Here is a 21788-nt window from a genome sequence, read left to right as displayed (position 1 = left end):
CTATTTATTACACATCCACTGGAACTTGTCTACTCCCAGGGGGGTGGAGAGGAGGGAGGCGGTGATTTTTTCTTTTTTCTTTTATTTTTTTTTTAGCCAAGGGGTTGGATGAAGTTTTTGTTCAGTCTGAGGGGAAGGGAGTTTGGTAGCAAAACAATTTGGTATTTTTAAGCAATAATGACCTCACTTCCAAGGTTATCATGACCAGCTGATGAGAAAGTGATGTTGACAAATGCCCTATGTTAAGTTCATTGTGGCCATAAAAGGAAAAATTGGGGCCTAGAAGTACTTTATGCAGAGGGTTTGGTTTTACTTGTAAGTATGCAGTTTCGGTTGGTATGTGTAGAACATTTCTGGAGGGTTAATTCGCAACACCTTGGGCTATCAGATAGTTTGAATCCTCTCCCAACGTTCCATTCGGCTTGTTTTGCTATTTCGCCCTGACTAGCACCTTGCATGTGCATGCTTATTATTCATGGGTATTAATGTATGCTTGAAAAATCTGATTCAGGCTGAGCAGGAAGCTATCCAAAGGAGTACCATTACCTTCTGCAGAATATAAGCTTTTATTCAAAATAAAACATAACTTTCTAGTCCTTACAGTAACAAAGAGCTTCCTTTCAAGTATGAACTATGTATACAACTGAAGCCATGGCATATTCCTTAATCTGCAGATAGCTCCATGACTCAAAAACAGGAGCTGATTGAGAGGTTAGAGTAGCGGAGACTCTGAGCAGAAAAGAAAAGAAGAAATTGCCATGAAGTGTTATTTCATCATTATTATTATTATTACTATTTTAATGTCTAGGGGCTGTACAAACATCATATGCTATTATTGGGGGTGGGGGTGGAGGTGAGGGTAGGGGGAAGTGGAGTGAAGCTAGAGAAGAAAGACAGTAAAACAAAAGGAAGAAAGATGTCACATACATTTTTGAAAGCTGGTTCATAGAAAGTTGATTAACATTATGTAATAGTTAAATGCAGTATCACAAACAGTACAGCTCTCATAGAAGTACAGGATACATGAATTTGTGGGGAAATGAATTAGGGGTGTGTGAAAGGACAGATACTTTTCACTGTGACTGGTGCACTTTAATCCTTGGACTAATGCATGAAACCCTGATAATCAACGAAGGCACAAGTTCTTTATAACAAGGAAGGATTTGATCCACAGCTTTCACACTGAAGAGATGGCAGTATTAGAATAGATAAAAAAACACATTGTTTCCTTTGAATAGCTGACCTGTTTACTTAAGTAGGGATATATGGAAAAAACAGCACCGCTGCAAACCGAACTTGTTTTGGTGGCACAGCCTTTCCAGCCCCATCACACCAATGTGGATTTCATGTGTAGACTCTAGAGAGGTTCATGAGAGATTCCAGATTTTAAATGAGAAAAAGAACACCACAGATGCTACCCTATTAACCTGAGAGGAGAAGTGGAGTTGGGTCAGATACACTTTTCTCTAGACCAGTTAGTTAGTTAAACTTCTGGACATTCATGGTAATTTGACTTTAGACCCTGGCGAGCTGGTTCAAGTGGTGGTTATAATTGCACTGTCCAGAAAATGCTGCATATGAATTTGGCAGGTGGGAAAAGGCTGTAGTACTTCGATAAGTAGGGAAGGTAGCAGAACTATCAGGATTACTGGAATCCTGAGAAAAAGAAATTCAGCAAGTTGAATTTCCTTATCATGGACAGTGTCATTCCCTCTAAAAATTACTTTCATATATGATCCTAATCATCTAAGAGCAGACTTCAGAGCAGTGGAGAGCCTCGAAGTAGGAGAGTGAGCAGAAATCCTCCAGCACATGATGCTGATAGCCCTGGCAGAGGAGCAGCTGTGGTAGTTATTGCCAGAGATCTGGGAGGCAGGGATTACACCTGACAGAAGCTCAGACTGAGCTAGAAGTAAGGAATAGAAACCAGGAATGGAGTAAATCCAGGGTTTATGGAAGGAAAAGGGGCAAAAGCATGCATCCCCCTGGAAATGTTTGCTTGGATGATGGCCCTCAACTGCCTGGGTCTCAGTAGTCTTCTTTATATTGTGTATTTTGAAAGAGTAAAAACATCAGTAGAACTGCTTAATTTTTAAACCTGTGAAAATTATGTGCTTCTTTTTTTTTTTTTTTAAATGAATTTTTATAACTGAGCAATATAGAGTATAATTTGCTCAGTGGTGCAGTAGGATGCTTTCCCTACTGTGTACAGGATTAGTACTGAGCAGTAATTTTCATTTGACTTCTCGGTACTAATAATGCCCACCCTCTTTGTTGACAGGTACTAATCTGGAGTACATCCCGCATGGTCAGCTTGCTGGTGCGTGCTTGATGTCTAGCTCCCGAACACTGAAATTTGAACAGGAGGCTGGAAACATCCAAGAGGAGAAGATGATTGCCATGGGAGAAAGAGAACGGGGAATTAAATCCTTGTCTTCTCAAGACAGTGCAATACCTCCAATTAATCTAACTGATGACCAGCTTGCCTCTGGCCTCTATGGTAACTATCTGTAGAGACATAGCTCTGGTAATGTTGATTGATTGTCTCTGAATATTAAACATAGTTGGAGTAAATCACATGGCTCCTCATGTATAATTGTGGAGGTAGGAAGAATATTTCCAGAAGAAACAGAGGTTTTCATTAAGAGGAGGGACATTGGGAGTGCTATCCTACCCTATCAATATTTTATTTTTAAATGGTAGATTACAGTGTAAAATGGTTGAGTTCAGTTTGTTAATGACGTCTCAAACAAAATCTAATAAGAAAATAAATATGGCTTATAAATCAAAATAAAATTTGTTACCCTTAATGCTTGATACATAGATACTTTGTAATTGTAGTGAGTTTAACTTTAAACTAACAAGTTGACTTGTTTCAATGAATATTTAAAGTTTAAATTCACCAATCTAAATAAACCTTGTTCCCTTTCCCCTCCCTGGTTAAATGAGTACCTGTCAAACATATTTCTTGCGCATTCATGTTATACATCTAGCCTTCTGTTCCAACAAATTGGAAACTTCAGTGTTGGCATTTAAGTACTTGTAATTTGACACCAAGATTTTCATGGCAGACAAAATTAACCAGTTTCAATGTTCTGAAAATTGACACCAGCAACAAAACAGTGAAAATGTATTTGTCTCCAGGTGGCCATCAAGCAAACTAAAACACCTCCTTAGATAACCCTTATCTCTCATTTTTCTGCTTCTGGATCTGATTTTCTAGGCGGCTTTTTTGTTTGTGTTTCCTGCATACAGACAACACTAGCTAATTTAATGTGCCAGTGACTCTGTATATAGGAGGAGTAAGACAAATCCACTTTAAATTTACAAGTTAAAGAACAGTTTGTTTTAAGATAATCTAAAACAAGCAGTTACACCCAAAGATGGTGCAAAACTTGTACTGATGCATGTACTTGACACTTTCTTCAACAGTATGTGTGAATAATGAAAGTACATTGAAGTCCATCATGAAGAAAAGGGATGGGGAAAAGGATTTTAACAGCGCAAAGAAGAATCTGCAATTTGTCGGTATTAATGGAGGGTAAGAGGAACCCAGTCCTTAAAATATCTGACTATTCAGTTCATCGAAACACTTTTCTTCCCTTTCCCAGGACAAGACAAGGGAGTGCACATAGTGGTGCAGCCATTCTCTCAGAATTTGGAGAGAGTAATCCTGAGGATATTAATTAGAGGGGGAGAGAAATGAAATTTTTGTCTGGGGTGATCCTGCTGAGACTTTCCATTGCTGTGGGTTGTTTTTTGTTTTTGTTTTTTTTAGAAGCTATCATATCACACTTGCTCCCAAGCCTAAGTTTTTGTATACATAAGCTTTTACAAAACTTAATACCAAACAAACAGAGACCTATGGGAACACTTTTAATTTCAATGGAATTGTTTTTTAACACATATATAATTTTATCAAAGTGTGGGCAATCAAGGTATTGCAGTATTGTGCAATCTGCATGAGATCAAGACGTGAAATGAACTAAAGTAAACAAGTATTTGAAAAGCAAATTTTAGTTTAAAAATAATCTTTCCATTTTAAAATGTTATTTATCAATTTCAGAATGTTACGTCAAATATCAGTTAAAGAAGAAACTTCCAATAGCCACATCCATTAAGTCTTTTTAAAATGCTTTTTGTTAGATTAAAAAATCGGACTTAAAAAAAGAAATTTGAAAAGTAGACCTTGAACTTTTTCTCTACACATTAAACAATTACTTAGTATTGTATATATTGGGTGAAATCCTGACCCTATTGTAGCCAGAGTTTTGCCATTTACTTCAGAGGGGCTGGGATTTCACCTATTGAGGATGTATGTGTAAATAGTCACTGAGCTTCACATATGTTCTTTAAAGACACAGTAGGTCAGCTAATTCATTTAATTCAGCTTCAAAATACTATAAACCCCCATTATTTTTAATCTAAAAAGACAACATTTCCCCCATCATAGCAAAAAAGGGGAAAATATTGCTTCTGATTTTAGATAACCTTAGCTTGGTAGGGAAGAGGATTCAACTGGAGAAGCCCAAGGCACCAAATTCAGTTCTGAGCAGAAGTAGTTTCTTTCACTTGAATGGCTCAGGTAATATTTGGGAATGTAAGAACTTTTCTATTGTTAAAAGGGATGTTTCTCTCTTTTCCCCCCACCAGTTGCATTGTGTGGTCTCAGTCATGGGCCAATGTGAATGTAATGATCAGTGTCAGAGAGAGAATCTGGTTTAGCAGATATTTATTTGGGTATTAACTTCTAAATAAGTATTCTAAAAATCTTTGGAAGATTTTTATCCTCACTTTTGAATGTCAAAGAGTTTATTGATAAAGTAATTAATCATTTTACTCATCCTCTTTAGATAATGAAGCATTACCCAATAATCAAATATTGAATGTCTTACTAATATTTTTCTGTTACTTCAATTTTTCTGTGTATGCTAGAATTCAGTAACACACCAGTCAGTGAAACAATTTCTGAATTGTTATGTCAAGTCCTTTCAACAAGCTAGGGCCCAATTCCGGAGAGCATATCTCTTCAGCAAAACACTCAGCATATATTAGTTAAGCATGTGCTTAATTGCTTTCCTGAATTGGTACCTCACTGTGCAACCTTTTGTCAAGCAACTTAATTTCTTCGCATCTGCATTCCCCTGTCTATGCATAATAGGGATGATTTTTACCTCAGAAAGTTGTTTTGAGGTTTGATTAATGCTTGTAAAAGGCTTTGAAGTTCCTTGGAGAGAAATGGAAAGTAATATACATGTGCAAAATATTGATTTAACCTAGCATTGATCAAATATCTAATGTCACAGAATTAAATCTTTCATGGAATTCTACAACTCCTGATTGCCATCTAGGTATGAAACCACATCGAGTGATGATTCTAGTTCAGAAGAGAGTTCTTCTTCAGAGTCAGATGATGAGTGTGAAGACAATGAGGATTCCCACCAGGAGGAGAGGCACAGCCTGCATGAGATGGAAGGAGGACTTCATGAGCTTAATGCTGAAGATGTTGGGTCTGTTCCAGTGGACGAGGAGATGCACGCTCAAGAGAGTGAGCCTGAGAAGGTTGAAATCAGAGAGAGGTATGGTATATTTCCCTGTTTAATATATAATCTAGCACTAGAGCTGCATAGAACAGGCCTTTTCATCATTACCAATTAGTGTGTTCTGGAAAGCACAAAGCCAGACACTTAACTGGCATGCTACCCACTTCCTGAGTCACTAGGTCAACAGAGGTCATTTAAAAACTGTAATTTAAAAACATTTTAAAAACTCTAATTTTATGCTTGTTTTGAGTACACCTCATCCTGGCTGATAGCTTATTTTTCACTGTTCTCCATTCAACTCTTTCAGTATTATATACAGCAAGTTGGCATCCCAATACGTATATATTAAACTTGTCCCAAATTTAACTGGACATGCTAATTAAAAATGTAGCTAAGGATGGTGATCTTCACTGACTAGAAGAAAGGGATTGTTATGGTAAAAAATTCTCTGTGAATAGTAAGAACGTAGCAGAAGCCTATAGTTTCTTGCCACTTTTATTGTTTTTAATTGACTATGTTCCTATAATACGGATGCTGGCTTCAGTCCAATTTACAATAGTCAGTTTATAACTAGACCCCGGTTATTGATAGCCAATACAGGCCATCCCCCGATAACCAATGGCACTCATTTAAAAAAAAAAAAAAACCAGAAAACACTTTCCTAACCACCTCAACAGAAAAAAGCCTGAGCAAACAGATGACTCTTGCACCATGCCCTGCAGTTCAACAAACTGGCTCCATCAGAAGATATGAGAATCAGACTAGAATGCTTACCCACACATCCATTCTAATCGTGAACTTTTGGACTGTCATCAGAAATGCTTCAGCTGATTTCAACTGCCAAGATGATGCATAGACTGGGCGTGGTGTGTGTCAGGTGGACCATGCCCCAGACCATATAAATTAAAACTTCCATCGTGCATTATACAGAATACCACTACCAAGCTTCTTTTTAATATGGTGGCGTGCTGATGAGCTGCTTCCTACATAACAAGTACTGTAAGAATAGAGAGAGGGGTTTTAAATCTGAACCAAGAGAAAATACCCATTTAACGCACCAGGTCTGCTAAAATGTAGAGCTTAAGAGTGCACCAACTTGTAAAAATAAATAAGTGGCATCATAATGGCCACTTTACTGTTCTGTGCAGACAAGTCCTTTGTAGTCTACAGGGCTGTGATTTCTAAAGGGTACTAAAATGTTGTGCATTAATTGGTCTCTCCACACCCTGGCCATGCACAATAAAAGTGTCCTAGCACACTCTAGTGCTACATTAAAGTGCACTAGGGAACTTCTGGTGCTCACCAGCAGCGTCTTCATGGACCAGTTAGCAAGCAGCACATTTGCACGCTTTAGAAATGACACAATCCCGTAGGCTGCGTTGCTGTTTCATGTAGATGAGCCCTTTAAGTAATAGTTATTCAGCTGTGGTATTTCAGTGGAGATAAAACTTAATAGCAAAACATTTGTGCAATTATTTACTGCTAAATAAAAAGTATGCACCAGCTATAATTAAGAGTTGTTAATATACATGTGTTTTGGCTGTGACTTTTAAAATCTTCTGTACTTTATTTATACAGTGCCTTAGGTGGGCATGACATTTTACAGACAAAATAAAAATGACAGGTCTATTCTGCAAGGAACTTGCATTCAAATTTAAATTTAATACATAGCAAGGGATGATAAAAGGTGAACAGAGAGGGAGGAAGGTTACAGTAGTGAACTATATGAGATAAGCATATTATTACCAGATTGGACTGTTTCGGTCAGAGCCCAAGTGTGCAAGCACTGGATGTAGTAGGTGTGCAGAGGCGTTACCAAAATGTGATTTTTTAACATCTGATTTCACAGGAAGCATCAAAACTAGGAAAAACTGCTCTATATCACTGGAAAGCTAAGACATCCAAGTTTCTCATGGTTGTCTTCTAACACTAGCGCTTATAAAAGATGGTGGCTTGAAATAGTGGCTCGTCTCTCAGGCCAAGCAAAAATACATACCATTTGCCACAGACCAGCATGTGTTCAACATGCCCAGCAACCTGTCCATTCCAGTTGCTTTTAGTTCTTTCTCTGATTTTAAAATAAATACATTGCAATTTGGGAACCAGGTTCATAATGAGAGATGGGGAAGAGGTCAGTGATGGAAAAGTAACAGGGATTTGAATGAGTTGAGAGAAATTGCATGTTGAACAGGATTTGCAAGGGGGTTCCTGGCATATGGGGTGTAATGAGAAAAAGCAAGGAGCCAGATTTAAATCAGTTTTCACCCAAGTTCTATTTCTTTTTAATGCTGGCAACAGTTACCTTTAACAGAACAGAATGTAATTGGCACTTCACGTAAAGGTTTAGTGAGTCTAAAACTCAAGAGTAAAATATTGCTCAACTTTATTAGTACTAATCATCCTAATGGGTAAATCTGGGAAACATACTTTTTGTTCTGTGGTCAAAGTGCAGTGGTGCAACCTGCTGATCTGCTCACGTTGAGTGCAGCTCCACTTAAAACTGCTGCCAGAATGGATTCCATATTTCAGCAGTTGTGGCAGGGCGAGAACCATTTGCTCCTTGTAACTTTTTGAAAAATTACAGAGTAAAACATTTAAAACAAGAAGAACTAATTTTAAAAATGCCTTTTTATTTTGGTTTCACTCTACAGATATGAATTAAGTGAAAAAATGTTGTCTGCATGTAATCTACTTAAAAGCAACATAGATGATCCCAAGGCCTTAGCCAGCAAAGACATGGTAAGCCCAGTCCAGTGCTAAGTCACTACTCTGAATGTTTCTCACTTATTTAATCTCTTCCAGCACAAGTCAGGGTAACCTCCTGTTTTCGGGACTGTAAATAAAATAGTTGGGCAGAATGAAAGTAGTGTCTTTAGACTGTCTTGGAATGTCATTTCTGGTCCCACATCAGAAGACTTTTGTCAACCAACCCATCCATACTACTTCATGCCAGGAATATATTCATTCAAAAGACAAGCACCTAAAATAGTAATACTTATTAAAGGGCAGTTTCATTGCATCAGTGCATTCCACTTACATTTTAGAAAGTGTTGAGTTAATGTGGCTGGCAAGATTGGATATGGGTCTGGTACACAAGCTCCTGTGGGAAAATATATATGGCATAGGGAGTTAGCATTCCTTTTGATTACAAAAGTACAGAGCATGTTCTGATGTGGAATGTGCTCTTGCCTCTTTCCAAACATAGAAGTATGTGTTGTTTCTTTCTCACTTGTGAAAATATTCTTAGGGCTTGTCTTCACTTACCTCGGAGATTCGGCAGCAGACGACCGGAGTTACGCAAACTACGCAAAAAACTTGCATAACTCCCGTCAACTTCTGTGCTTCTCTTCTGCGCACCGTCTTCACTGCACTGCGCTGACGGCAGCGCTACACCACTTGAGAAGGTGGTCTTAATATGTCAATTTCTGGATCGACTGAGCAGGTCTTCACTGACTGCTCAGTCGATCCAGATAAGTCGATCTGACGGCGGCAACTTTGCCGCCGTCAGTGAAGACCTAGCCACAGAATAGTGTAAACAAGCAGAATGAGGTTGCTGTGCTAATATCTTCTTAAAGAAATAGTGTCACTTGTTAAGTATGGAAATTACCTACATCATCTCTGTGCATTTTGTGACGGTTTTCTGAAGGTGAATGAGCATAGATTGCTATAAATGTAATGTGAAATTGTGGTCTGTACTTACAACTACAACTTTATAATTGGAGGTGGTGTGAGATACAATACTCAAATGGCTGACTGCCAGTGATGGGAAGCACTGCAACTCCTGATTTCCAAGTGCTCAGAACCTCTGATAATCAGGCCAAAGGTCTCTAACCTAATGTCGGTCTAATTCTGATTTGGGCCTGACATTGTTGATTAATGTAGGGGTGACATATAGTTTCTATCCCTATATTAGTCCTGTCTGCTCTGTAGTTTTTCACAAAAAGAACAAGCTTCCGAGCCTATTGGATGTTGAAAGTGTCAATAATGGGATAATCGGGTGATTTTGTCCAGCAAGGATAATTTGATTTTGAGCAAACTGTTTACAAGCACAGGAGTTCTTTGTTATTGGGAATTCCAGTCTAATCTCTAGTTCCATTCATCTGTGAGTTGGAAATGAACCTTGGGCAAAATGTTTAAACTTGAGCATCCACCTAAATAAGTGGCTTCATCTTTTTCCAAGTTATTGAGCACTTGCAGCTCCCACTAATGTAGTTGGGAGCTGAAAGACACTTTTTTTTTTATTTAGATGCCTACATATGAATTTATGTGCCTGAATATAGGAATCCACATGTAGAAAGCATGGCCCTTATTCACAGTTTGATATTTGCCATTTACAAAATAGCATTTTGGTGCGTAATGCTTTCTGTAAAAAAAATAAATAAATAAATAAATAAAAATTTAAAAAATTGTGTAACACTAAAGATCATTCTGTATTAATAATTATTGTTTGTTTAGTTCTTTTTGGTAGTGCCCACAAATATGATAGGTGTTGTATAAACCAAAGAATGTATTAGGGACTATATCAACTGTTTACACCCTAAAAGTTGTTTTATTACATAAGCCATGGCATTATGCTTGATAACATAAAAGAAGACACTGTCCTTCCTTTGAGAAGCTTACAGTCTCTGGTTCTGCTTCTGTATCAGGATCTACTAGTGCAAGTGCCAGATGCAGCACCAGCAAATACTGATGCAGCATAAGGGACTAAAGAAGCATTTGAGTGAATTCACGATTGATTGCCCCTGGATTTCTTGCCGAGAGTAGGTTTCCCTGCCTGTGAGGCTTTGTTTTGAAGGGAGCAGTGGTGATGAGGGACCAGAACTAGAGAATGGAGAGGGAGGGAAAGGAGAAATATTTGAGTCTTTCCAAGTTAGGATGAAGACACCTAGGTGAGGCAATATAGGGAAGCTTGCACTGTAACTGTGCACTTGAAAAACGTCAGTTTCCATTGCTGTCTGTCTGGGACACTTTCCAAAAACAAGACTAACATATAAACTTAGTTAACTATGGTAAAGAAGGAGTTCCATTCCAAGCCCTGCTCCTAGCAATCAACACTTGATAGCTATGAGTTCTGGTGCCAGTCATTTGTCACACTTAGTACTACCAGAGAGATAGGCAAACTTCCTGGAAATTAGCTGAAATGGGTAGAAATTAACAACCCTAGTTTCAAGTGGAGATTGGTGGGAGGAGAAAATTCAATTTTTATTTCCTGGGTTTGAGTAGAATACTTTCTGCCCACATCTGAGTAAAGAAGTCTTGGTTTCCTGCACTGCCAGTTTGTGGGACAGAAAACACTGTAAATAATATATCCATCTGAAAATCTTTTTGTCTTGTTTTTGGCAGAGATTTTGTTTAAATACCATCCAGCATGAGTGGTTTCGTGTATCGAGTCAAAAGTCAGCCATTCCTGCAATGGTTGGAGACTACATAGCTGCTTTTGAAGAGGTTTCTCCCACTGTCCTCAAACACATAATCAATATGGCAGATGGGAATGGCAACACAGCTCTCCATTACAGTGTATCACACTCTAACTTTGAGATTGTAAAGCTACTTTTGGATGCAAGTAAGTTTGGTTGTCTTTTGAGGTGTATGGGAGCTTGTTTTTTTGTTCTGTTTTTTGTGATCCTCACAGGTAACATCTTGCACATCAACTCCAGAATTCCTCCATAAAAATTCCTCCAGAATTTTAATTCTAGAACAGTACAGTGCAACTTCGCACTAAAACAGTACTGGGTAGTAAGGTTTCTAGACTTGCTTTGGAGGTGGTGATTTTTGCTTATCTTGAAGGAAGGAAAGCAATGTTGTGTCTAGTTGCTAGACTAGGCAACTGACATTTAGGTTACTGGGTTATATTCCAGATTTTGCCAGTGATTTACTGAATGGCTAATATAGTCACATACTTAAGGGTTGGACCTGGCCACCACCTATATGCTGCCTTAATGGCAAATGGGGACCGTAAAGGTGCTGTAGGCAGCCAGGGGAGAGTTTCCTTAGCATACGAGCAGTGTGCCACATGTAGTCCTGTGCTGCCCCCCTTGCAGCCCAGTGTAAGAGGGTGGGAGAGGAGAAAGTAGTGGTAGGAGGGAGAGTTGCCATAGTGACTGCTTTGGGCTGCAATTCAGGTAGTGGACAGCACAGGTAAGGCTGCTGTAAGTTGTCACAGGCCCCAGGAAAAATATGGATAGCGTAAGGGCAGGCCCCAGCCCACCACACATGGGCTGTGCCTCATGTGATGTACAGAACAGAATTTGTTCCCCATAAAATAGCTATAATGCTTACCTATCGTACCTCAAAAGTGTGTAGAGAAGCTTGATTAACTTGAGTTAAGTGGTTTGAGGTTCCCAGGTGAAAGGTGCTATGCTAATGATTGTTCATAAAAATAGAAACACCAGCCAGAGCAGTGGTTCCCAATCTTTTTGGCTCGAGGGCCACAAATGTAATTTTTACAACGCTGAAGGGCCACCAGTCTATCAACTCTCATAAAAAATGTATTGATGTGTGCACCATTAAGGACTACAAATCACTGCATATTTAAAGTAAACATTTTGATGCTACTGTGCTCATTTTTTACATTCACTATTTTACCCCTACAAATTACTCACAGTATGTCACACGCTCACAGACAAAGCACTAGTGTAGATGAGTGACTGTCACTGCACATGGCCTGGCAGCTAAGTCACAGTGGGTGGCTGCTAAGTGCAGGCGAAACCAGAAAGCACTGATTTTGAGTCCTGCCTCTCTCCTTAAGCATGGTGGGTCCTGGCTGCTCTGCCAGCAGCTCCCTCCCCACTCCCCACTGCAGCCAGACGGAAGTAGTTCAGCAAGGAGGCTGCCTCCTCACTGATCTCCCACCCCCATCCCCCGGGTGTAGCAGGGAAACAACACGTGTCCTGAGGTCCCGTTCGTTCCACCTGGGTAACTAGGCAGTGGCTCCCTTCTGCAGCCAAGGGGCAAAAGATCAATGCTCCCCTCTCTCTGGCTCCAGCAGAGACCCAGCGCCTAGGGATCCAGACAGAGCAATTTGCTGTACTCCCTGCTACAGACAGGGGGAGGGGAGCGCTGATCTGCTGTCCCCTTGGGTGCAGCAAGGAGCCTCTGCCTGGGTCCTTAGGCAGCAGCTCCCTTCTGCAGCCAGCAGGAGGGGAGTGGTGGGCCACTTGAAAGACCCTGTGGACCACAGGTTGGGAACCACTGAGCTAGAGGATGAAAGGATCTTACTGGAGTCTAACAATGCACAGACCCAAAGACTTCCTCAACAGGAAAACAAACGTTTCAAATGCTGTAGACTGGCTTGAACACCGGCCGGACTGGAGTAATGACTCACTGTAAGAGAATGCGGGCAATGTCAAGAGCACAGTAAAATGTGGCAGAACTGAGGTCTAATGTAAGCTCTAAACTGTGTTGGAAACAATTTTCTCTTACCTTCCTGAATATCTCAAGGTAGCATGAGCACACTTGCTGTGTTGGCAGTCATTGTTCTTCAGTCCACAATAGGCTGTGTGGTTGCATTAATAATTAAATAAAGTGACTGGAACTGGAAATGCCAATGATTATTGGCTACTGTCATGTGAAAAGGACTTTTGTGCCAGACATCCTGCAAAAAGGTTTAAACACAGTGGCGTTCTTTTAAGTATCCGTTTGGATAGCCCTTCTCTTGATTTTTTGTGTCTGAATTGTCACAAGATGCATGAAATGTGATCTTCCCAAATTAGGTATGTGCATAGGTGCAAAATCTCCAGCTAGCAAGACAGAATGCTCTACTGGTAACTGAGGGGCCAGCATCTTGGCACCAGAAGGAAGTGGCTCTGGAAAGCAAGCCTGGATCTCTGTAACTCGTTACAGTTAGTATAATTGACTGCCACTCCTCTGAGAGATGGATGCATACATTTTCTCACACCTTCCAGTCCTTCTTTTCCTTCCCACGTCACTTTTGCAAATCCCATTTTTGTCTGAAAAACAGCAAGAAATGTGAAACTGTTGCTGTAAATTTTTTTTTTTTTTCAGTGGGAAATCTGCACTGGAGCTGAAATTCTAGCCTTGTAAAGAAACCTAATAAAAATCCCCTCTTGCTCTCCAAATGGTAATTAGAATATGATGAACACATTGAAAAGCTACTGGATGGTAAATGAATGCTAGCCCCACAGGACTCCTTAAGAATTTTAGAAATAGAAGACAGACTGGTGTATTAGGTTGGAACAAAAAGAACAGTCCCATTTGTTCCTGACACTTAACGAATTTGTTCCCAGAGAAGTCTCTCTCTTAGAGCTGGAAACCTTTTAACTGTAATGCCTTTTCTAAATCTCCAGAGCATGTCAAAATAGCTTATGTAAAACTTTAACATGGCTAGCACCAATATAAGTAGCTAGAGGAAAATGTAGTATTATGGGGGAACCTTTCGGTCTTGAATTTCATTGGCCATACTCACTGACCATTTCAATTTTGGAATGAGGATTCCCTAAATGTAATTAAAAGACTCACCCAGATAGCCTGCCCCAAAATTCCAACCCAAGGCTGGTATTGGATGTAATATTCTTGTAAAATTTCCAGTGAGGTTTTTTTAATTTTTAACTGTGCCTCAATAATGACAAATAAATGGCTTGGTGTCTTTTCTGTGGCATGTATGTCATACATGTAATGAAGAAGAATTGTTTTCTTTCTTTGGCTCAAGAGCACCCTTTTTTCCTCAGCTTTTCTTTTGAATTGCTTTCATTATGTGAGCAACTGCTGCAGATTCAATAGGCTGGTCTAATATAATTTATTCAGTTCATTTGCACAATTGCTGCTTTCTGGATTCCTGCTTTCCAAAAAAATTATCTCATTCCTCTGCAGATGTTTGCAATGTAAATCACCAGAACAAGGCTGGCTATACCCCCATCATGCTGGCTGCTCTTGCAGCTGTGGAGGCTGAGAAAGACATGCGAATAGTGGAAGAACTCTTCGGCTGTGGGGACGTGAATGCTAAAGCCAGTCAGGTCAGTACTGTCGCACTCCGATACCATTCAAAGCTATTTTGCTTTATAAATTGAATATAAAGTTGCCTTTATTGCAACTGGAGAGCAGATGTGTAACTTTCCATTAGTTCAGAGTTTGCACTGACTCTGTGCTGCCAGTCACTGCCTCTTAGAGATCTGTCTGCATGTTTTTGGTTCCTGTTTACAAAATGGAATCATGGAAAACTTTTTGAGCTTTAAATAAGATTTTTCAAGTGCCTCAACTGTTCCTCTTAATTTTGGGGGCACTGTGTGGAAAAACAAAACTGAATTTTGGAAGAAGTATTTATTTTAGCTCTGTAGAACTTTTAGTTCATTGTATTTTACGCTAAGTGAGATACTGTTAGAGAGAGAGAGCTCAAATAGATGCTGTACAATCATATAGTGAATGACAATCCCTGCATCTTGATTGGATGTTACTTTTGCTGTGATTTTCCTTGCAGGCTGGCCAAACTGCTCTGATGCTGGCAGTAAGTCATGGACGGATAGACATGGTTAAAGCTCTGCTGGCCTGTGGTGCAGATGTCAATATCCAGGATGATGAGGGCTCTACTGCTCTGATGTGTGCTAGTGAACATGGACATGTAGAGATAGTAAAACTCCTGCTGGCTCAATCTGGATGTAATGGCACCCTGCAGGACAATGTGAGTTGCCTTTCCAGACACTGCTCTGCCTTTCCACTAGATAATTTTTGGGGTGTTGATTTATTTTTTACTGACTGGACAGATTCAAAGATCCACTTGAGTGAAATTTATGGCTGACAATCTGAAGTAGAAATGTCCAAGTCGTCTTCATCATAGTGCGTGCTCTGATTATTTTTCTTTTAAATACATGATTTTCTGAGCACTTCCAAAAATCAAGCCTACACATAGAATTAGATGCTTAACTTCTGGTGTACAAATTTTGGGGAAATAATTAGCCTTAGTACTCAAACCTAATTTTTTACTGAATGTTTTAAAGACTTGTGGTGAGAAATCCTTTAAAAATAAAAACACCCAAAACATAATTTTCCATATATTACTTTCTCCTAAGACTTAATAGTCCTCCTTCAATGCTTCCATATGATCATGACAAATAATCAAAATAATGACTCTTCTTCAAAAGTTCTTCCTTTGCCCTAAGCAGTGATGCTGTGACTTTATGAATGCCAATTTGCCATCTCCAACCATTGAATAACATTGCCTCAACAATAAACAAATATGCAATCTGTGTGCTCAGCTGAGAATGATATACTAGTATCTTTCTTGATTAGAAAAGATTACTGCAGTCTGTGTGAGTAGATGAGGATTTGATCAATATATCCTTTAAAGCTTGAGAATGTCGACTTAGTTTTATGTCTTAACTGAGTATTATAGTTGTGTTCTTGCTGACAGTATTGTTCCAGGGGTATGTTTGGATTCCAGCTATTACTGGCATCCAATTATTCACTGTCAGTACTTACACAAAGTCGGGGGGGGGGGAGGATTAATTTGGGAGTTTAACTTCTCTGTACAACAATTGTAACACTTTCAGTACATCCACCTGATTCACAAAGCTTAGCTGGTTTTACTGCCTTCAAAGTGAGTGCTTTACAATAGCTGCCCTCAAAGGGTATGTCTACACGGGGACATACCCTATCATCTCAGGCTCCAGCACAAGCCCAAACATCTACAGAGCTATTTTTAGTCCCACAGCTTGAACTCTGTGAGCCCAAGTCAGGTCACTTGGGCCAGCCACAACCATTCTGCGGGACTTTTATCCCAGCATAGAGTACCTGTAGACATGTGAGTGATTGGTGTAACCAATCCCTTTTTAGGGCAGTCTAAGGCCACTGGAGACAGCTGCTAACTTTAGCAGCATGTCAACACTCTGTCTGTCACCAGAGTAGTGCCTAAAATCTTGGTGGTGCCAGGGCACCAGCCCTGAATTAGGTACTATGCTGCTGTCACTTACAGAAGCCATTCAGCTGTATGTATGTTGATGTTAAATTACCTCCAATTCTTTGATATGGGCAAGTATTTCTACTGGTCCCCTATAATACGAAGAATTTGATTTCTAGCTGCCATGATGTATAGTTAATTATGGAAATGAGCTCTGTGCTATTGATTTGTGCCGTTTTGCTAATATTCAAGAACATTTTTCTAAACGCTTTCTGCTTTTCCAGGTATTCTGTGACAAATCTGTGTACACCACAAATACCAGTGTTCCTCGCTCAGCACAAATATCCTAATGGTTGACACCTCACACTCCGCCCATTCAGTAGAATTAAAAATGTGAATTGCTCCCCACCACCTGATAAGAAAGCATTTCACTTAAATGTGGCCCATGCAAAGATCAGGCTTGCATCTTCCTTAGATTGGTCTTGACTGCTCTAATACCAAAAGCTACAGCAATACTTAATAAGCCTACTCCTCCGAAGCATTTAATTGTGATGCCAGTCGTAATGTTGGTATTGTAGTGGAAACGTCGGTGATCAAGTGAAGAGGAGGCTGGCAGCACACCAGTGAGCTCCAGTGATATTAGCGCTGCACACTGTTATTGGCAAATCCCCTCCCATTTTGCGAATTAACATTCCGGTGCTGTGGCTGTGTGATGCTTGCATCTATCACAGAAGCTCAGCCTCACAAGGGACAGCAAATGCTAGCACCATAGGAAGGCGTAAGGGCAGAGAGAGAGCCTCTCTCTTGGCTAATTTGTGTGCTGTGCAGGAGGGGTAAGAGAAGGAGTCAACTGTTACGCTGCCTGGAGTGGGTCACGACTGTGGGTGCCAACCTCAGGGTAGACTGTCAAGAAACAGGGCATGAACCCCAAATGGGTTGTGAAGTTCTATGCTTAGATTTCACCAACCGAGTAACAAGTGTGGACATCTCAGGCTCTATAGCAACCTTAATAGGGAGCCACTGACAGTCAGTCCCCTGTTCTGCCACCCAGGCAAGCCTGCCCCTCTGATAGATGGTCCCTTATATCAAAAATCACAACAATATTCAGATTACTCCCAGTCCCATACTTTCCTCAGGTCAAGTGCACCCTAGATCTCTCACCAAAGACAACACTTGTAGCCAATCCTGTAACAAACTAACAGTGTATTAACTAGGAAAAAGAAATGAGACTTTTTTAGCAAGGCGTGCGCGCACGCACACACACACACACGAGGTACAATCTTAAGTTCTAAAGGTAATAGAAGCTTCTGTAATGAGTAAACTTTTATATCCTTTAGGGCTAACCCAATCCAAGCAGCTTGGGGATCTCTTATGTTTAGCAATCTTTGTCCCTCAGAGTCCAGGCACCATAAAGATACCAATTTTGTCTTAGCAGAATTTGTATTCCCTTCTGTCAGTGTTCAAGTTGTGATGGGACGCAGGCTTGTGCATGTACCTTCTTCAGGGCTGTGGGGGAAGGAATCAGGAAAGTCTTTTGTCCACAATGGCTTGTCTGATGTCTATAGACCTGCTTTTGTTGGGGAGAAGATTACACTTATTGTGGTAAACTAGCCTGTCACACTTGGTAATGCTTCTTCCCTGACTGAGTGATTTACAGTCTTAGCAAACATTTTCATAGTTTATAAAGCAAACATATAACATGGGATACAGATATTATAGGATTAATACATAAAGCATCCTACAGGCATTCCATAAAGTCTAAACACATTCTTACAACTCTAATATCTATTTTAACAATACTGACACACAGGTGAACTGGACTGGTTTCCAGCTATGCATTTCTCAGAGTTCCATGAGGCCTGGGGCCTTGGCATGAGTTGGCATTAAGTCTGCGAGCATCACATCAACCTTCCCTATAAAGCCACCAGCAAAGCAGTCTGCTTGGGCAAAAACTCTCTAGTGCGCTCTGAGGTCTTGACAACCAGAAAACTCAGATTGTAGGTTGTTTGTTTCTTCCTGTTTTCCCCACCCTCTCAAATGAGAGATCCTGAAAATTTAGGAAGCAGCAGTCATGGAAGCTAATAATGTAGAAGGACTTTTGCGGTGGCCTAAGGGGAGAATATATGTCAGTAACACTCACTGTAACAATTTTCCCTTTGAGCAAAAGCTCTCTTTACATTCTGTCAGCTTTATTGATTTTGAAATAAATAAATTATCCTCTGACACAAGAAAATAATATCTGTAAAGGAAAATATTTGTGGGTAGACTCTTAGCCATGTGCACTTGGAATTAGGAATGCAGCTGCTCTTACAACTCCCATAAGAGTAACACAGCTAATTCTCATTGTAGCTGATTAACTTTTATCCCTCCCTTCACTTCCCTTCCCCATCAACAATGCAATTTCTCTCAGACAAATTCAGACCAATCTCCTGAAATCACTTGTCTGACACAGAATTACTTGTAACATTATTGTGATAATGGCACACTCTTTCTCAGCTATAAACCAGTCCCCTTGTTAAGAGAAATTATAAGGGCTCTAGCAATTGGATTGCCTCATAAAACAGAAGCACAAGGTTTGTTGTCACTTAATTATAATAAAAGAAATTAAATAGGACCCTAAATTAGGCTGGCTCTTTGAAATGAGGCCGTATTGCTCAGTAACTTCTACTCTCTATAGGCTGACGGAGCTTTTAAAGGATTTGCTTATGCACATGAGCATTAATTTTTTCCCTTTTATTCTTCAAGGATGGCAGCACTGCACTTTCGATAGCCCTGGAAGCGGGACACAAGGACATAGCAGTTCTTCTGTATGCTCACGTAAACTTTTCCAAACCCCAGTCACCGGTTAGTATGTTAAATGTCCAGGTTGCTGAACATTGCGTTTACATGATATCTCGCTGTTTTTGAGACTAAACATTGGAAAAATCATGTGGATTGTACTGCGAGAGGCCAAACTTTAACCAAAGAACTTCTTAGAGAGAGACAAGGTGGGTGAGGTAAAATCTTTTACTGGACCAACTTCTGTAAACTTCTGTTGGTCCAGTAAAAGATATTACCTCACCCACCTTGTCTCTCTCTCTCTCTAATATCCTGGGACCAACACAGCTATAACAACACTGCATACAAAGAACTTCTTAAACAGTGCTGTGTAGGTAATCTGTCTGTGAATAGGATACCTGCCACTGCATGCAAAAATGCATATAGCTTGTGGGTTTCTCTTGTTTGGTAAATACTTAGCTTCTGAAAGGTATTGGATGGGTAGAACAGGATAGGACAATCTGTGTTTATCCACAGGGCAACATTTATGCAAGTAGCTCCAATACAGGCCACTACCGCCTGGACCCTGGCTAGAGGATACTTCCTCCCCCTTTCTATCTGAGTGAGGACAATTCAACGTCTGTGTTAAATGAGACATCCACGTAGGCTGGCCAATGTGCAAAGTTTCTTTTGCATAATTGTGATGCTTATTACAGAGCAAGTCATCAAAGCAGCAGGCCAATTTTAGGGTTGTTGCGGCCCTATGCACACAGGCAGATATCCACCAATTCTCTGTCTGCACTTGCCTTCGCGATAAACAGTTACTAAATGTTTTTACTACCCATAATGCTGTGCTGCTTCAGGCAGTGGGATAAAAGTAGCCAACATAGTAGCTCATGGACTGAAAGAAAACACATTACCAGTTCTGTATAGGTTGAATTTTAATTGCTGCCTTCATAAACTGATGGGACGGTGGTTCATGTGCAATCAGTTTAATCTCTTTATGTAATTAGCTGAATTCAGTTAATTAACTGTCCTTTCCTTTCCCCTTTCTAGGGTACACCTAGGCTCAGCAGAAAGACTTCTCCTGGTCCTACCCACAGAGCCACCTTTGATTAGTAATGCACGAATATATGAAATCTTAATGCCATCTCTAAGCTGCTAATTGTTACTGTTTTACAGAGACAGATACTGAATGTAATTGTCTTGTGCCTGAACTCACCAGCAAATTGAAAGCAGAAACCTAGTGCTAAAGGTAGAAGACTATAAACTTGAAGAAAGCTTACCGTTAGATAGTAGTCTGCTAGTAACAAAGCTAAAACCATTCTTTTGCTCATCTATCCATCGTTGCAGGAAACAGCATAAATCCGGTTTCTCCTTTCTATAGAGTCTATTCTGTTGCATTATGAACAGTTTAGGAATTGTAAGTTATCTGCACAGGTATGAGTATTTTTTTTTTCCTTTGGACAAGTGTCATGGTCTCCAGGGCACTTTTTAATTCTCTAAAATATTTATATTTACTGTACATGGAGCTATTGGCAATAATTCTTTTCATAAATTTCATTCCAAAATGTGTTTGAGTTCTTTTTAATTTTAAAATATAAAATGTAGTCAGCTCTTTGGAGGTTGGGCTAGTGGGTTGATGGTTTAGAAATAGAAGACAGGCCCTCTGTCAGGTCTGAAATTAGCTAAATAAATGAGTTGTCACCAGTTGGATGTATTGTATAACTTTTATATTAAAGATAATTGTATCTATAAAATTAAATCACACTATTTTCAACATTTTATATTCTCTAGTAATTAAAACTATATGAAGAATTACATGTATTGTTACCATATTTTTATTAATTGTGTGTCAGTGTCCATATGATCCATATATAACGTTTATCAGAGAAAAGTTAGAGGTATCAGCTGTATGTTCCTCTATAGTGGAATTGACTAGTTCTCAGTGCATATTTATGGAATACTATTTACCTTGTCACATTCACTTTAGTCATATGTATTTAAATGTTTGAAGTGCCTTAGACTCTTGCCATATTTTCGAAATAAAATTTCATTATGCTGTTTTACTCCTCTCCTGCTTTAGCTGTGATCTGCCATCATCCAAGATGAAGTGAATTATAACTGCAGTAGTGAAACATGATGGATTGATTGAGTCAAGGCGGAAAAGAGTGGACAGCTCAACACTCTGGTTATTGAGGTGTTAACGTTGTCAGCTGACATCACTCGTTCATTCCTTGTAGCCCTGATCACACTAAACTTGCTAGCTACAGGTTTTAAGAGTTTCAGTAGGCAAACAACTCCCTGTCTGGCCATCTCCCTGAGATGAGGGTGTAATATTGAAACATTTTGTCTCAGATTGCTATTGTCATGAAACTTACAATTGAAAATCTAATTTCACAATTTTTAAACTGTTCTTGATGTTCATCAATTTTCACATATTGTACAGCTAGTCTTTCAACTGAATGTCATTATTAATGATACTTACCACTGATGTTCCCAGCACCTCCCATCTGAGGATCACAAGGCATGTCACAAAGGTGGACAGATGTCCTTATCCCTTTTTAATGGACAGGGAAGTTGGAGCACTGAGAGAAATGAAGTGACTTAGAGCAAGTCAGTGGCAAAGCAAGAGTAGA

General features: G+C 39.7%; 1 protein-coding gene across 5 annotated transcripts in view; it reads left to right on the top strand.

The window, feature by feature from the left end:
• Window positions 1-21215, top strand: part of KANK1 (KN motif and ankyrin repeat domains 1) — a 171591-nt gene extending 150376 nt beyond the window's left edge. For 4 of the 5 annotated variants that reach the window (XM_067569194.1, XM_067569192.1, XM_067569191.1 and 1 more), the window contains 9 exons: window positions 2282-2500; window positions 3433-3541; window positions 5352-5579; window positions 8195-8282; window positions 10887-11106; window positions 14373-14515; window positions 14977-15177; window positions 19138-19236; window positions 20206-21215. In XM_067569194.1, coding sequence (XP_067425295.1) covers window positions 2282-2500; window positions 3433-3541; window positions 5352-5579; window positions 8195-8282; window positions 10887-11106; window positions 14373-14515; window positions 14977-15177; window positions 19138-19236; window positions 20206-20268 — 1370 coding nt within the window. In that variant the 3' untranslated portion in view covers window positions 20269-21215. The remainder of the gene's footprint in view (window positions 1-2281; window positions 2501-3432; window positions 3542-5351; window positions 5580-8194; window positions 8283-10886; window positions 11107-14372; window positions 14516-14976; window positions 15178-19137; window positions 19237-20205) is intronic. The other variant, XM_067569195.1, reaches the window with a different exon arrangement.
• The last annotated feature ends 573 nt before the right edge of the window (window positions 21216-21788 follow it).

This window comes from Emydura macquarii, unplaced genomic scaffold, assembly GCF_026122565.2.
Source record: "Emydura macquarii macquarii isolate MOO-44397 ecotype Brisbane River unplaced genomic scaffold, CSIRO-AGI_Emac_v2 contig_2897, whole genome shotgun sequence".
In the NCBI taxonomy this organism is placed as follows: domain Eukaryota; kingdom Metazoa; phylum Chordata; order Testudines; family Chelidae; genus Emydura; species Emydura macquarii.
The sequence above is the reverse complement of the archived record's forward strand: the minus strand, read 5'-3'. Positions and strand labels throughout refer to the sequence as shown.